This window comes from Boleophthalmus pectinirostris, unplaced genomic scaffold (genome assembly GCF_026225935.1).
Source record: "Boleophthalmus pectinirostris isolate CB_2022bp ecotype Guang Dong unplaced genomic scaffold, ASM2622593v1 HiC_scaffold_23, whole genome shotgun sequence".
NCBI lineage: Eukaryota > Metazoa > Chordata > Actinopteri > Gobiiformes > Gobiidae > Boleophthalmus > Boleophthalmus pectinirostris.
The window spans coordinates 10,895,894-10,913,845 of NW_026571207.1; the positions used below are offsets into that span (position 1 = coordinate 10,895,894).

At 38.3% G+C, this 17,952-nt stretch overlaps 1 protein-coding gene across 1 annotated transcript in view; it reads left to right on the forward strand.

Moving 5' to 3' along the window:
* Positions 1–17,952, forward strand: part of etfdh (electron transfer flavoprotein dehydrogenase) — a 39,909-nt gene that overhangs the window by 18,323 nt on the left and 3,634 nt on the right. The window contains exons 8-12 of the mRNA XM_020917586.2: positions 180–320; positions 4,337–4,480; positions 8,898–9,066; positions 11,281–11,463; positions 14,185–14,406. Of these exons, the coding sequence (XP_020773245.1) occupies positions 180–320; positions 4,337–4,480; positions 8,898–9,066; positions 11,281–11,463; positions 14,185–14,406 (859 nt within the window). The remainder of the gene's footprint in view (positions 1–179; positions 321–4,336; positions 4,481–8,897; positions 9,067–11,280; positions 11,464–14,184; positions 14,407–17,952) is intronic.

Genomic DNA, 17,952 nt, shown 5'->3' on the forward strand with positions numbered 1-17,952 from the left:
TAAGCTGCTTCTGTGGTGAGGAACTGCTCTCACCAATGCCTCATGGGGGACCAGGTTGCTATCTCTGATTGCACTTGTTCCACAAATCATTAACCCACATATTTAATTAACAGTACTTACAGCATTCATGCGCTCCTACGCTGTTTAAATGTGCAATATTATGCTCTGCCTCTGCGCAGGTATGGACGATTGATGAGAAGAAGTGGCGCCCGGGCCGAGTGGAGCATTCTGTGGGCTGGCCCCTGAACAGACACACGTACGGGGGCTCCTTCCTCTACCACCTCAACGAAGGAGAGCCGCTGGTGGCCCTGGGCTTTGTGGTGAGTGAGTGAGTGAGTGAGTGAGTGAGTGAGTGGGTGAGTGGGTGAGTGGGTGAGTGGGTGAGTGGGTGAGTGGGTGAGGGAGGGAGTACAGTCTCAGGAATGAGGAGATAAAGATATTAGCAAAAATCAGAAAACCTGACTGAAGAGGATGCATGGTGTTTGGTTTGAAAACTTAAGCTCTTTGTCAACTTCCGCTGATAAGAAGATCACGCTGCACAAATGCCCAGTTACAGGTTTGCAGTGAGTCTGGACTGGACTAAATCAGATGTTTAAAGCGCCTATGACGGCTTGAAATACTAATTTTCCTAATTAAGTTAATCATATTTAAGATTTTACTAAAATAAATTGTAAAAAATTGCCCAGTATGTTAATTTCATCATGACATCATGCTAGGGAGTTATCTGTTAAGTGTTACCTTGCAACAGTTGTAATACAATGGGGCCAAAAGTCAGCTAATATCTACAGAGATTATAGTTTGACGATAAAAAAATATAAGAAAGGCACCTTTATTTTATTTAAATAATCATTTAAGTATTTGAAATTGTGCATAACTTTATAACTTTTGGACCTTTACAACTTTTTAGGTGTAGAACTCTCTACTTTGAGTAATTTTCAGCATATTTTTCAACTTTTCTTCACAAACTGCTCCTTGATTGGTGAAAAATATAATTTATATTTAAAACAGGTATAATCCCACCAAATTAAGTAAAATTAGAGAATTGTCCAAAACTGTCATACACACTTTAAAAGTATCATTTGGGGGAAAATCAGAGATGTGGATTTTTTCATAGACATGTGGGACCAGTTTGGATTCATTACAGTATCTCATTTAAAACTTACGACCAACTCATCCGGCAACCATGTTTTATACAAACTGAATCAGAGGTCTGTGTAGTCGCGTTTTGGGCAGTACCCTCTTGACCTGAATAAAATATTGGTTTCTGCTGAAGATTTAACGGTCCCATATTACACTGTTTTCTCATCTATGTTATAATGTTGTTTCCTCCTCAAAAACATATCTGGTTGTGTTCCACTGTGTTTTGAAACCCCACACACCTTCATTCGAATCATTAGGATTAGTTCAGCCCTGGAACTGCTAATCTCTACTGCATTAAAAGTAGATATAAAATAGAAAATTACGGCTTCATGACATCTCAAGGTGGAACAAAGGATTTTGAGCTTTGGAGCTGTAGACAGACTAATAATAAAGGGTTGCTGAAACATGTGTGAATGAAACAAAACATAACTCCAGGTCTGTTTTTTGAGGAGGTATAGTAATTACATTATCCCTTGCCTTAAAGCTCACAAGAGTCAATTTTGCATAATACAGGACCCAGGTGAAATGCTAAAAACTGCAAATATCTGCCCAATGTAACTGATTATACAGGTCTGTCTCAAACGGAAATTATCAAAATCAGCCCAGTATATCGGCAGAACTTGTAAGCCATGGAAAAACACACTACTCAGATCATGTTCTCACATGACATAGCCAGAGGAGAGTGTCAAAATTATTCACAGCACCGCAGGGAAACTTAGACTGTTATTTTACGTGTGCAGGGAAAGTTTAAATTAAAGGCGAGACGAAGTAAGACCTAGTTGAGTGGACATGTTGCATAAGTTGGACATAGTCATTCATTATTTTACCAATGCATTAAAGGTAAAACTATTTTTTATTCGGTGATTGCCAGCATAGGGCACAGGATTTTCCCATGGTGCATTGACAACTGAAGTGTTTCACATAAGGTTAATCCGTTAAAAGTGGAACTACATCTTAACGAAGTCAGTTTGAGTGCTGTATATCAGTTTCAAGGTATGGATAGTTCTCAGGAAATGTTGCTTGTTGCTTCTATATTGACCACCACATAAAAAGTAACTGCATTGTACAGTTTGAAATGGTGAGTTAGTGGAGCTGGTACCACTTACTAATAATTAAAGGGCCCATATTACACCATTTTCTGATCCATGTTATTATGTTTCCTCATCAAAAACGTACCTGGAGATGTGTTTTGTTTCATTTGCACATGTCATTTACACACAAACTCTATCCAAATGATTCTGTTGAAGGTATATAATTTCAACCCTGGAATCCCTGTAGTCTCGACTACACAAAAGGTAAACGGTAGCTGTTAACTTGAAAATCATTGCTTCATGGTATCACAAGGTTGAAGAGGGCATTTTGAGCTTGAGATGTAGACAGACTAATAATGCAGGAATTACTCAGACATGTGTGAATGATACAAAACACAACTCGGGGTATGTTTTTGAGGAGGTAACAACATTATAACACTGCTTAAAGAGTCTGTTTTCTGTCATATAGGACCATTTTAAAAACCTAATCAAGCCAATTAAATTCTAGTTTTGATCATCCCCTCCCCTTAGTGGTCAGCTTTTGTCATGCTCTGAATGAGTGACAAGGAGAATTATCCAATAACAATGAGATGTGAACTACTAGGAAGCATTGTATACCATTGTAATGCCATATAATGTTTATAATAATTGTGATCAAACTGAAGTAGGGACCAAGGATTTTGTTTTCATTGAGTTTTCAAGTAGAATATACTGTATTTTAGGGATGAAAAGTGACAAGTGTTACTTGGAAGGCTATAAACATATGCTCCCTCTGTGGTTTCTAAGAATACTTTAGTGATGGGCAGATGAGACCTCAAGGTGTGTGTAACACATTTCCAACACTGTGTTGGCGTGCTCTATAGTGGTGGTTTGAAAACATGAACCGCTTCCTATGCAGAAGCATTAACACAGAGCAGGGCTCGTTCATTTAGACACTTGAACACTCATTTGTCATAGATGCTCTGATATCTGAAAAATGAAAGAACTGACCAAGAAGGTGAAGCAGTCTGAAAGCAAATCACAGCCTATTTTACAATGAAATAGATAAATATGTGATATATGACAGAGTGAATGGTTGTGACAATTATAGTAAAACAATAGTGAACTACAGTAATATAATTCTTTTAGTAAATCTGTAGTGAGCTCACAGAGTACAGGCCTATCTTCTGTTTCTCTGTGGTTCTGTGGTGATGAACCGAGACACTGCGACAGATTTGAACACCACGCTCTTTGCTCTACACAAAATGCCTCAGTTCTCCCGACATGAGACACCCCAAATGACAGGACAGGAGATATATTGATCACATGACTTTTCTTTTAAAATAATTTGAAGTTGGTTTCTTTAAGTATAAACAACTTTTAATTTAAAACTTCTTCCAGTCATAAAGGTAAACAGTTTATGGTACATTTGCACATAAAAGTGGTCTTGTAGTTCAGTTGCTTAAAAAAAAAATTATAATAAATTAAATTAAGTTAAATTCCATTCTCAGGACAGAAATGAACCTTTCCTGAATAGCTTTACATGATCTTGAGCTGTATCCGAACAAGGATAAGAGCACATAGACTTATGTATGTAATGGACCAGTATGGAACATACCTGGACCCCTGAGGGATTACACAGCGTGGTATTTGTATTGGTTTTGAATATAGAATATTCCTTAGTACTGAAATCGCATTAGTATTGTGACAAAACTAATCAGTGTTTGCGCAACCAATCAGAGCAATGTGAAATACTTCATTTGGAAATATCCTTTTATTATTGAGACGAAATTTTGTCCAAAAATTCACCTGCTGCATATGAGTGATTCTTAATTGTCTTTTATTTAGTTTATATACAAGCTAAATTGTGACTGTGATGCTAAGAGGAACTTGTATAGCAGCCAGTTCTTTAAGGTCAGATAGTGGTAAAATAAAGATCAGATTATAGTCTAATAAAGCCTCAAACAGAGCAGTGCCCACAGTTGGCATTATACCTCAGAGGATGTCGATGACATCAGCTGCAAAGTATCAATAAAAAGAACTACAGAACTACAAATTTTGTGATCTGATAATTGCGCCATCTCAAATTGTGATTTTGATTTGATTGAGATGTGTTTTGATTCCATTGTGCATTGTGGATTTCAGGGTTAGACTTCATTCTCATTGTGTGTCCTTTTGCCACATAGGTCGGTCTTGACTATTCCAACCCGTACCTGAGCCCTTTCAGAGAGTTCCAGCGCTGGAAGCATCACCCCTTTGTGGCTCCCACACTGGAGGGAGGCCAACGCATCGCCTACGGAGCCCGTGCCCTCAACGAAGGAGGCTTCCAGGTATGGACTATAAACACTTTAAAATCAGAATGGTCAAAATTCTACAAGAGAGGAGACTGGAGGCAGAATGAAGCTGGACATAATACTTTTTCAACAATTAACTTACAATTATCTAAATGCTAATTGTGTCTTTTAAATGTCCTATATTACACAAAAATGACTCTTCTTTTAGTCACATTAGAATGTTTATAGCTCATCAGAAACATACCTAGAGTTTTGTTTCATTTACAAGTTTGAAGTAACACATTTATTATTAGTTTTCATCTTAACAGCTACCTTTAACCTTTTTGTTCAGTGGGCAATTGAATAAAGGTGTATGGAGTTTAAAAACACAGTGGTGCACTTTCTGTATTACCACATTTTTCCTTTAGAGTGAAGAACTCGGCTTAAATATGCAGGGTTTGTTTGTTATGTGTGAATGAAAGAAAAGAAAGAAAACACAACCAGGTCTGTTTTTGATGAGTAAACAACAGACAAATGATAGATGGACACTTTATTGAGAATGTAATTTAGTTCCCTGTTCCACTAGAAAAAGAATAATTAGTATGTAAGTACTGTATCCGATATATCTGCAAAAAACTAAACTTTTATGAAACTTTTATTTCTTGAAGTGACCAGAAAAAAATAAAAATCACCAAATGTTAAACACAATCATGTCTTTTTAAACTAGACTCTGTTATCACCAACTCCAAAACCCTTGATTTTCCGTATTTTGTGGTATTTTGATTCTGTGGCTAATCCCAATTCATTATCCCCCTCATTAAAATTGCACGTTCCATTTCACTTTTGCCGCCAGTTGCCTCCATTCTGAAATTGTTTTTGTTTTAGAAATGTTGGTGGTGAAATAAACTCTTCTAGACCCTTTCAAAGTAATTCTTATAAATAATTTGAGCTGACAGATGACTCAAGAGTTTGGGACATGAAAAAGTTCCAGATATGCACAAAGAAAGTGCCACTGTGCTAAGAAACTTTCAAACATGCCCCATATGCCCACACTGTGTATGCCTACATGCATTATTAATTAATGTTAGGAGCACTGTTCTAAATATAGAATTAATTTATTCTGTAATCAAAACAGTAGTTAATAATAATAATAATGACAACGACAGAAAGCAGCTTAATTAAAATGTGTTTATGTAATTCCACTTTCACAGGCCTTTGGGTCAGGCTTATATGAGGAAAGACACATTTCCATTTCCATGATAAATATCGGATAACTAGAAGAAGAATAAAATAATGAAATAATCAGATCTTTGTTCTGTATTTACATGCACAAAGAAATTTGGTCATGAAAACCACCTGTGATATTAAGGATGGCATAGCAATTATCAGCGATATTAGTGGAATTCCCCAGATATCTGTATTGGTCCAACTAAATTGAGTGTGAAAATCTGACTTTATATCCCTGATAAATACATTTTGTTGTTATTTTTACGAAAATGCTAGTTAATTTAACTTTGCGAAATAACTATAGACTTTAAAAGCTAAATTTCATATTGGCAAATACCAGTTATCAGCCACAACAGCAAGACAAATATCGGATATCAGTATCTTCTCGAAAAATCCATAATGGACCCTCCCCTATGTGAAACATGTCAGTTTATCAATGAATTTTTAGAGTAACAGTTGTATTTGGAAGACTGAGTTTAAAGTATCTTCATCACATCATTTCATATTTTATTTTGTCTTTGCTGCAGTTTTCCTTGTCATAACCTGCACAGTGAGTAACCAGAAAGAAATCCAGTTATGTAGATCTAAATGTTTACATCACATTTCAAAAATTTAACTATAGAAAACTGAAAATTATCAGATATGCAAAGGCAGTGTAAACTTTGTAGTGGGCATATTGTCATGTTATGTATAACTTAATATCCGGTTTTCTTTTTTGATGAAGGGACTATGTGAACATAACATTTTCAAAATTAGCGAGCAGAGGTTTATAGCAGTAAAGTGTCTTGTTTATGAACAATAATTATTGCAGCCTTATTACCGTAGTAAAAAAATAGTAGGCCTTTTGTATTAAAAAAAATTATACTTATTAGCCAAAATGGAAAATGTATCCAAATTATTATCAATTTTGAAACCTTGGATACCAAATCCAAGATACTGAAGATCTATTTTGGTCATCGTCAATGCACTTGTTAATGAAAGGGCTTTTATTCCTTAAGACTCTTATCTTCTATGGACATAGTTTAATGAGACTCTTTAAAAAGATTTTTTAGGAAAAAAAGAGTGAATCTAATCGGCCCTTTTTAAAAAAAAAAAAAAAAAATTTAATAATGTATTCAGAGTTTACTAACTTCTGAAAACATGATTATTTTTGCTAACTTGAATTATAATAAGTAAAGGTTTCAGAGGCTTCAATTTGGATTTTTTTCGTTGCTGTGGAATGCACCTAGATCACTGAGCGAGGGCATAGATGTGTTAATTTATTCAGGTAAGATTCAATAGTGCCTTTTGCAATCACATTCTCTAGGAGCATTGAGCTGCTGTGAAAACTAAATTTGTCATCTCCTGCAAATGTGGAATAAAGGAGGGTTGCAAGTTCGTAATAGAAACTGGCCCATTGACTTCCCAAAAGGCCAGAACTAATCATCCAGACTTTGCAAAGAACCAGTTCAAAAGTGCAGATCTGTGGGCACGGATGGGTGAGAGTGGCTGCAAATTAACATTTCTAAGAACTGAAGCTTCAAATGAGACACTACAGGATTATCCAAACATGCATGAATCAGTCAAAAATGAAACATAATGGCTGGAATTATTATGGACAAAAACAAAAGCTAGCTTTTAAGCAACAGGGTCAATATGCTAATATAAGCATGCAGTTATAATGAATGCAATTGGACAGCAGAAATGCTCAAATGAGTCTGGCAATGATTCATGGACACAGCACTGGATTTCTACATGTGATGTAACAATCCATGGAAAAGTTAAACAGATTTCTGAGGTTCAGAGCAAGATAACCTTATAAGTATAATTAATGAAACAAGTGTGTGGGACTATCCCCTGTGGAGGTGTTGCTGCACATGGAGCTGTGAGTCTGGAGTCCTGCTGTAGGGCCTTGCTGTAGGGAGCAGTATGGAGCCTCCAGGAGCAGAAGGGCGATCCTCTGGAGAGCCATAGCTCACTTCAGTGTGCAGACGCTCCTGACCCACAGAGGGAGGGGGAGGAGGACTTTAAATAAGCTATGGCGCACACTGACTGACAAAACTCCTTGAAATCACCTCATTGGTTGATGTGTTATTTGAGATGAAAAAAAATGACTTTGTGCTGGTTTTAGGTTTACATGAACCAGTAATTCCAGGGATGTTAACCGATGCCTCACCAAGACATGTGTCTTTAAGGGGCAGAGCAAATTTGATCACAAAATGTTGGAATTGTAGAATGTGATTTTACATAAAGCACTGTTCCCTCGCCCAAACAGCTCGTTTGGGGTAAGGGAAGTAACAAAAATAAAACCAAGATGTAAAATGGAATAAATTAAATAATGTTTAATTAACAGGAAGGTAAAAGGTAAATTAACAAGACTTAAAAATATACAGAAAATAACCTAGCTAAGAAACAAAACTACAGACAACGGGTTTTGTGCCACAAAAGGGGTCACGCAGGCTTACATAATAACGAGTGGTAAAATTAAGGGACCAAATTAAACCACATAAGCCCACAAACAGAATCGAGTGACCAAATCAAAAAAGGCACAAAACAGAACTAAACTAAACACACAAACAAACACTAAATGGCATACTAGCCACCAAGGCCAGCAGCCCCGAACAGGTGCTGGCAATCTCCTTAAATAGGGGGCGGTGGCTGCAGGTGAGGTGGGCGTAGATTTGCCCCACCAATCACGGACCAGGGCTCCTGCAGCAGGAATCAAGAGAACTCGGCAAAAATCACACAAACAAATTAGAACTAAGGCCTGTAACAGCACCAATAGTTTACGCCAAAAGACATTTTCCAGTCTATGGTACAGTGGTAAGATAGATGACACTTGTCTATGTGGAGGATTTTCAGTGGTTTAATAAAGTTCAAATAAAAATGATATATAATAAATAATAAATAAATATAAAAACAAATATCAGGGCTGGGTAATATTTTTGAAATAAATAAATAAATGTTTGAAACAATAATGTATGTGCTGCCAAGTTGCTTAAGATGTACTGTTTATTAGTGATGTGATGGAAATCAAATAATAAAAAAAAAAATGTTTTGTTATTACGCTCTAAAAATGATTAGTAGATTAGAAGGGTGGAGTATAAAGTGCACCCATAAAATTCTGAACATAATTAACTTTTTGTAATTGATTGAGGTGAATGCTGTCATCACTTAAATTAAACAGCCTCAGTAAATCTAAAGCAACAGTACTAACAGTACTCCAAGGTAAATCTAAAGTCACTTCTCTCCCTCCTCTCGTCCTTAGTCCATCCCAGAGCTGACGTTCCCCGGCGGGCTGCTGATCGGCTGCAGTCCCGGCTTCATGAATGTGCCCAAGATCAAAGGCACACACACAGCCATGAAGTCAGGCATGCTGGCTGCAGAGACCGTCTTCCCCAAGGTCACCGCGGAAGACCTCGACTCTGAGACCGCAGGTGGGGAATCAAACCCTTTAATGTGATACTAATCTTCTTTGCTACTTTACATTCCAACGTTTGATCAGATCTGCTGTGATGTAGGTAAGTTTGTGTGGTTGTTCTGGAGGCTTTATGGAGAGGTGGCAAAGTGGTTCGGTCTGTATAAAATGTCCATGTTTTCTCTGTCTGCAGAGGTTTGCACTGGTAATTTCATTTTCATTCAAACCTGTCTGGAGTTTCAACAGGTATTATAAACAGAGCAGACGTGTTTAAGATGTTGACTGACAATGCCCATTCAATATAAGACTACTTGGTTAGTTGTTGGTGGAAAACTTTTCTACACAAAATTGAAATCTAACACACTCACATATTTTGTAATGTTTTTCTAAAGTTTAATATTTCATATTCAATGACCCAAAACTTTTCTGGTCCGCAAACTGTGAATATGGGCAGGTTAAATGTCAGATAACAGCATGTGGCCGTCCGCAAAGGTCGGATGATAAGTTCTTTCATAAGTTTTGGAGTTATTAAAAAAAACAGCATAGCCTCTGAAAGTGCACCTATCTCAAAAGGTGTCCACCATTAAATTACCGTCATGAAAAAGCCTATTCGCCGAGTGGAACAGAGCGCTACAAGGAAATTAAATGGAATCCGGTCTCCACTCAAACATTATAAGCCTGAATCATAAGACTTTGTAACTCCATTTGGCTGTATTTGCCATGGGAGTACTGGACTGTGAAACCTGAATGTTGGGTGAAGACTAATACTGCTCAATACTTCTTTGTCTTTTGGGTCCTTTTAAGACTCATCATGACATTTATCTTACATTACCATTGTAACATGCTGTTAAAAGTAGATGTGAAGACCCTCAAATACCTTATCATCTTAACAATGATATGTGAAATACTACATGCGACAACATTAAAGCTGACATTTGTAATTAGATTGGCCGCTATGCCCCTGTTAGGTGCCATCTTTGTCTGATAGAGTGCCAGCCTTAGAATGATAGAAGAAGACCAGACAGCACAGGTGAGCCTGAGCAAAGGCCAGGTGAGGGGAGGGGGTATCTACAAGTAAAAAAAAAAAAATCAAATTAACTTACAGATGGTAGCTTTAAGGTTTTTAGCACACCCAAGGATACAGTTTTACCAGTTACTTTTAGTTTATTTTAGAATTTGCATATTTATCTTACATGAAGTTTCTGTAATGGGCCATAGAATTATTTTAGGAACAGTGTTTTGTTAATTGTGGTATTTGTTTATCTGATATCGGCAGATATTCAAAACTCAAGTATCGATATTAGCAGAGGTGGGCAACTGTAGCCCAACATTGTTCCCAAGTAAGAGTAACATTACTTCAAAAGAAAAAGTAAATAAGCTTTTTCCTCTGCTGACATCGCTAAGTAAATATATACTGTATATATACTGTAAGTAAAAGTACTACCTGTGCATTATTTAAGTACACATTAAATAAAAAAATTGTACTTTGGATAGACACACGAGAAAAAAAGGAAATCATATCTGAATGACGTCAAATGTTCAAATTATTTCATATTGTCAACATAAAACTTTTGTCATTTGTTACTTATTCACAAAATAAATGAACAAAAGAGTAAACCAAAACTGAAAATACTACTAATAATAGTTTTTGCCAATGAAAATACTGTATACGCTAAGTGACATCTCTTAGCGGTTCGTTGAAGTAAAGCGCTTTGAGAGCCTTGAAGGTGGAAAAGCGCTGTTTAAAAATATGACCATCTGATTATTGTCAGAATTTAAAATATATAGATTTTTATTTTTTTTACATTTATTCGTTACTATAGCCCTGTCAAAATAACAAATTTCAAGAGCAACATATTGCTGATAAAATTATAGACGATAAACTACAATATTGAAAAAATGCCACTGACACAATAACCCTGAAGCAGTATTATACCCAAAAAACTATTCTGATTTTACAATAAGTTAAAAATCATGAGCTGCAATAAATAAGTGAAATAAGTGAGCCAAATAAAACATCAATTAATTTGTATCTATAATGAGTTAAACATAGCTCAGATCTTATTGTAGTACAGAAAAATCACAAAAAGCTCTTTAATAATGGTACAAACTAAAATTATTATTCAGTCTTTTAATGTATTGAACTAAAGTGGATATAGTTATGAAGGTCTAGAAAAGTAAAATAATATTCTATGGCATTTTTATTTTCCATTTTTTGTTTTTGTGGTCCCAGGTCTGCATGTGCCAGAGTACAGCGAGGCGTTGAAGAAGTCGTCCATTTGGCAGGAGCTGTACTCTGTGAGAAACATCCGACCGTCCTTCCATAACTACTTTGGCCTGTACGGAGGGATGGTCTACACCGGCCTTTTCTACTGGATCTTGAGAGGCAAGGAACCATGGACACTGAAGCACAGTGGTGAGTCCTCGGCGGGGTGTAGATAATGCTGTTTTACATAAGTGGTCCATCAAAGTATAATGGCAATTTTTTACAGTTAAAGGGCTCATATTATGCTATTTTCTGATCTATGTTATAATGTTGTTTCCTTATCACCAACATACCAGGAGTTGTGTTTTGTTTCATTCACATGTTTAACACAAGCTTTTCTCTCAAACTGAAAGCACTCTGGTTTCACTTTGCTCCACTGTGTGTTTAAACTCCATACAATGTACTGGAATTGCCAATCTCTACTGAATTACCATAATTTCCGGACTGTTGAGTGCACCTGAAAATAATACGCAGGTGTCCACGTCTTCATGTTTGAGCCATCTGCTTTTATTGTCTCTGAAAGCTTTTGTCGTCTTCGTCACGCTGCCATCGCCAACGTCTCACCATTGACTCGTTCATGCCAAGCTCACCTGCAGCAGCTCTATTTTATTCTTCGACAGCCACATCATCAACTGCCATTAACTTAAAAGCTGCATCATCTGCATTTCTTTGTGTGTTTTCCATGTGTGTATGAAGCACAAAATAACTGTTCAAAACACAATGAAACGAACATCTTCCTCTGCGCATCATCTCTTCCACGTCTCGCTCTAGCAGAAAGAGCCGCTGTCCTGTCTGTATCATGTCAGTGTCTGGTAGGATTTCAGCAGATTTCAGGTTCTCAAGGGGGCGGGGCTAGTTTAATCGATCAGGTAAGAGTGGATGTTCGGCTGCTGAAGTTTGAGACATTTCTTCTCATCATTTACCCACTCACCTCTATTTAAAGGTTGTATAGAGGATTTTCCAAGGAACGAGAAATCCAGCAACTGTTTGTCCTTTTTCAAATGTTGCGCATGCGTGAAACCACCCCCCCTCCCCTACAGCTCCCTACGTAGAAACGCCTCCTCCCGCCTCCTCACTACGCCAGAAACAGGTTTGTTTACAGCCGGTGCGCTGCACATGACTTGTAAACAACTAACTACAGTGTTGGTTAGGCAAGGCGGAGAAGTGAGGAGCGGGGGGAGCGGGTGTGCAGACATTTCATTCGCGGACGAGAAGTGAGGAGGAGCAGGGAGAAGAGCGGAGCAGGGAGAGAGGAGAGGAAAGGAGAGAGGAGAGGGGAGCGGTGCGCGGAGATTCCGTGCCCGGAGAAGTGAGGAGAAGGGGGAAGAGCGGAACGGGCAGCGGGGACAGGAGCAGGAAAGGGGTGCAGAGAAGGTTGCGCGGAGATTCTGTGTGAATGAACTAGCTACAACACGCAGCAGCAAGCGGACTCTTTCTTTGCCTTGAAAATTACGTTTTCAGACATAGGATATCGCTTTCGTGTCCTGAAAAACGTTTGTCTAGCTCTTGGAAATAAAGTACGTTTTCATAATAAGCAGAAGTGACCTGTCCAGGAGTAATTTGGCGACCAGTGCGTCAGTCTTTAGACCCTGCGTCTGCTTCAGTCGCGCCATCGCTGGAATGAATCTTCAAGAATCACCTTAGTTTGGCTTCGCTGCTTTTCCCCTTCCCTCTTCTTCTTTCAGCGACCTCAAAAACTGGACTTTCTTTTGCGGCTAACTGCTCCTGGATTCTTTGTCTGCCATTGCAACAAACTTTGTGCTAACTGCGAGGAAGATATAGGTCAAAAAAAGCCGCTAAGAACTGTTGCGCTGGTGGAGTAAACAGCGTCTGTGCAGCTTGCGTCTGTGGACTGCGTGACAGGCGTACGCAAACCACGTACCGGTGGCGCGCAGGCAAGTCAGTTACGCTATAAACGTAGGGAGATTGATTGACAGCCTGTCAGCTAACAGATAACGAGGCAGTGTCGTTATCTATTGGCAAATGTTTAGCCCCACCACGTCCAGAGTTGATGAATTTTTATTCTCTTTTTTTTGGTCATCATAATTACAAGGCTACTGCACCTCTATAATGACTATGACATTGACAACTTGAAACAAAACAAAAATCCTCCATACAACCTTTAACGCATACGGGTAAGACGTATCACACTCACAAATTCTAATTTAGCATCATAACTTATTTTATTACACGGCAATAAACGGTTTTGGTGTGCTTACAACAGCCCTAGCTAGCATTGCAACTTCATGTTAACTGCACAGACACTGTCTGCACTCAGGCCGAGCACGCATAATCCGTCCATATATAGTTGTATTAGCCGCAGGGTTCGGTGAGAAAATGTAGCGGCTTATAGTCCGGAAATGACAGTAAATGCACAGTAAAAGGTAGCTGTTAACTTGAAAAATAAAGCTTCATGAACATCACAAGGTGGAACAGAGCATTTTGAGCTTTGGAGAGGTGGTCAGAAAAATTAAAAACAGTTACTCAGACTTGTGTGAATGGAACAAATCACAACTCCAGGTCTGTTTTTTGCCATTATAACATGGCAAAAAGCTTACGAGAATCAATTTAGTGTAATTTAGGACCTTTTAAGTCTTACACTGAAGAATGAGGAGAATATTTTTTTTACTATTACTTGACTAATTTCTTGGATCATTACTTTGTACTTCTACTTGTGACTTCAAAATAACATTACTCATCACTCATCTTATTTGTGTATAATTTTTGGCTACTCTATTCACCTCTCCCCCTACTCTCATTTTACCAGTCCAGCTATTCCATTTACCATCACATCCACAGGTCACTTATCAATCTGGGAAAAAAATCAATCATTTGCTCAGCTCCTCTCCTCTCCGTCTCTCTCTGCACCAGGCCTCGACGCCCACCAGCTCAAACCAGCCAAGGAGTGCACTCCAATCGAGTACCCGAAACCAGACGGCAAGATCAGCTTCGACCTCCTCTCCTCCGTGGCTCTGAGCGGAACCAACCACGAGGGAGACCAGCCTGCCCACCTCACCCTGCGTGACGACTCCGTGCCGGTCAACAGGAACCTTGCTGTGTTCGACGGGCCCGAGCAGCGCTTTTGCCCCGCGGGTAACTATGGCTGACATACGGGCTCGCTTAAACGAATCTCACGGCGCAGAGATAAGGGTTAATAACACGCTGTAGAGAGATAGGTTTTCCATTTGCCAGCGTGGAGACTCACACCTCAGAGGATTTCAGTGGAGTTTAAGGGACGGTTGAGTGCACTGGGTTTTGCTAATTTATTTGCTGGAACAGATTCTTGTCAGTTTGGAATGGATTACTGTGGAAATATGGCACAAAATCGGTTCTGGCTAAAATTACACTCTTGTATTGAGAAGGGACAAATGCAGCTGTAATATCGCATGAGCCAGTGGTTCTCAAACATGGTCCAGGTACACATAAATGATGGAAATGGGGAAAATTATCATCTTGTACTGGAGGCTCTCACTGCCAGCGCAGAAATACAGTTTGCCTAACATGAGTTACTTACTTATACATGGTTCTTTAAAGCCACAGTATGTAACTTTATAGGCGAGGAGGAAGACCTACCTCTGTGAAGTTGGTCCCCCATCAAACGCAAACCTACACAAAAACTTTGTCAATTGTTTGTGCTCCATTTGTGCTGTAAAAAGTTTGGTTTGTGCTGCTTTAGTTTTTCAGATTAATGATACTTTTAGAGGTCAAATCGGGTTCAGCTAGGCCCCCAGGAAGCTTAAAAATGCTCTAAAACGGCCCAGAATTGTGTCCTTCGTTTGTGCTGTTTTGTGCTGCAAAAAGTTTCGTTGTGCTATTTTAGTTCTCAAGATATTAGCAGTTTTATTTTTAGCTGATGACGTCATCCAACCCCTCAAAATGTTAAAGAGCCTCAAAATAGGCAGAAAGTGATAGGAAACGTTTGTATTTCGTTTATGCTGTTTTGTGCGGTGACAATTTTCATGTGTGCTAAGTATATTTCTAAAATTATTAATTATTATTTTTGCAGAAATGATATGACGACTTTTCTGCTTTAGCAAAACTCCACAAAACTAGTGAGGATAAATGATCTCAGGCTGTGGAAAAGTGTGAATCAGTTAGTAACTTGTTTTTGATTCATATTTTATATAATAATAGACATTTCCACAGCCTGAGATCATTTATCACTAGTTTGCGGAATTTTACATAGTTTTTGTGTATGTTTGTGTTGCACTGGAAGGCCTCCACCTGTTTGTTTCTATAATTTTCCACAGTATGGCACAAAAAGTATCCAGGTAAAATGTTTTGAAGTATGGTTTTAACTTTCTATATAATCATGCAGGTTACAAAAAGTTACATACTGTACCTTTAATAAAATATACTAACTACTAGATATGATACAATAGATGCAGCATGATTAGACATTTTCTTCAAGTGCATTATAGTAATGGGTATACAAGCATAAAAAATTTAGAACCACTGCCATTGGCCTAATATACTGGTCTATCATTATGAAAGTTAATGTTTTGGAAAGGGCAAATGAAGCAATGACGAGGCATCTCTATTTAAGTGTATAATTAGGTTCATTAGTATGCAAGAAATCAACATTAGACATTCACAATAAGCGCTTTACAAACATGTCAGACTGTATTATAATTAAATTGAAAAGGCTTAGGAATCGCTATGGGAATTGTGATTGACATAAACATGATGAAAAAAACACCTGGGAGGTAGGAAATCACTTCCCTTTATGAACACTGAAGTATCCTATGAGAAAGTATACTCTTAATCCAATAACAACGTAATCTTTAACGTTTAAATCAAAATGTATCTAGTCTGCTCTCAAAATTGTGCTAATAAGTCTAAAATGATTGATGTGATAAGATTCGCCGGCCTTGTCAACATGGACGTTATCTCTGTGTATTCTAAGTGTGTGTGCAGCCTATCTATGCCAATTTCCCATTAATTTCACAACATGGTCCATCAATCATATGCTGTGTTGTCTCTGTACAATATACATATAAATTAGTTGCATGTGCAGTAGAACTCTAAGGTAAAGTTACTGTTTTTGAAAGAAATATCCAAACTAAGGATCCACAAATATAGATTGACCAGATGTCCTTTTTCTGTATTTTTCAGACTATCAGTCGCACTTTTTTTCATGGTTTGGATGGTCCTGTGACTTATATTCCGGTGTAACTTGTATATTAAAATTTTCAGACTGACAGCCGCGAGAGGGCGCTCTAGGCTCGTGTGTCAGTATCTACTACTCCTATTATTCCTGTACCACTGTCACTTCGCACTCTACTGCGCATGCCTCCTGTAGAAATAGCTGCTGTCTCGCTGCAAGTAGTGAAATATTCAGCCGAAAACGGTAATTGAGCAGCAGAAAGAAAGTTTAGAGTGAGTGAGAAACTTGTGAGGGACTGGCTGAAAGCAGGGATGGAGAACACAGCTTCACGGCAACCAGGAGTGTGCACCATGTAACTATCCTGGAAGTCACTGGATGAATTGACAAAGCCTGAACTTCAATGACAACCGAAACCATCCTGTCGAGATTCTGAAAGGCCGGAATAATTCTAACTGGAACTGATGCTGAGTCTGACGACAGTTATGCAGAAGAGGAAGCGGCGCGGTGTTTACATCATGGATCTATGGTTTATCTCCAGAGGTCGCGCAGAAGTGACACCAAGGATGAAGAATTCAATGGATTTAGTGATTTGGAGTGAGATCGTGAGTTTGGTAAACTTATGTTTTGTTTATGCTATAATTATCTGAATAACTGTTAATATGTTACGGTAACATATTAACGCCTATTCAGTCTGTATTCTATTCTATTCTATTCTATTCTATTGTTATTAATATAACTTGCCTTTCAAGATGAAATGTCAGGTCTTGGTCTCTGATTTTACAAAATACATTTCCCCAAAAAGTGTGACTTATATGTTTTTTTTCTTCTTAATTGCGCATTGTTTGGCTGGTGCAATTTATACTCCGGAGCGACTTATAGTCCGGAAAATACAATACCCGGGACAGCCCCAGGTTTGTGCCCTGTCTCCTCTGTCCCATCAGATTTAGGGCCTGTTTACACGAGAACTCTTACAGGTAAAAACGACAAAATATTTTATCAGATGTGCCTTTCATTTAGGCATGGACAGCGTTTTTGGGGCTTAAAATTGCAAAAATCTAAAACCATCCTCCAGAGTGGAAAAGCTGAATATGCTCCACCGTCCACACTGCCCAAGACGCAAAACTCTGGTCAGATCTGCTCACGTCGTGTACGCGTTTACGTCACACACTTCACCACCCAGTGTCACCACCTAACTGCCTGGCATGCATACTCAGTCAAATTCCACACACTTTTGCGTCACTGTACTCATGCAGATTTCCTCCCAAAAACGCTTGTGAAAACGCAGAGAAAAAACATGAAGATGCAACGCCACTTTTGCATAGTGTTCAGACCGTCATCATATAAACATAGCCTTTTTCAAAACCAGTAATTTGTCCCAGTTTTATACAAGAAATGTCCCAGGTGTCCCTATTTTTGACCAATTTGTCTAAATCTAAAACTAAACCAGGATTACATTCAGTTTAAACCAGGTCTATAACAGGACTATCACAATTTTTTGACTAATCAACTGTAAAGAGCATAAATTGTCATTT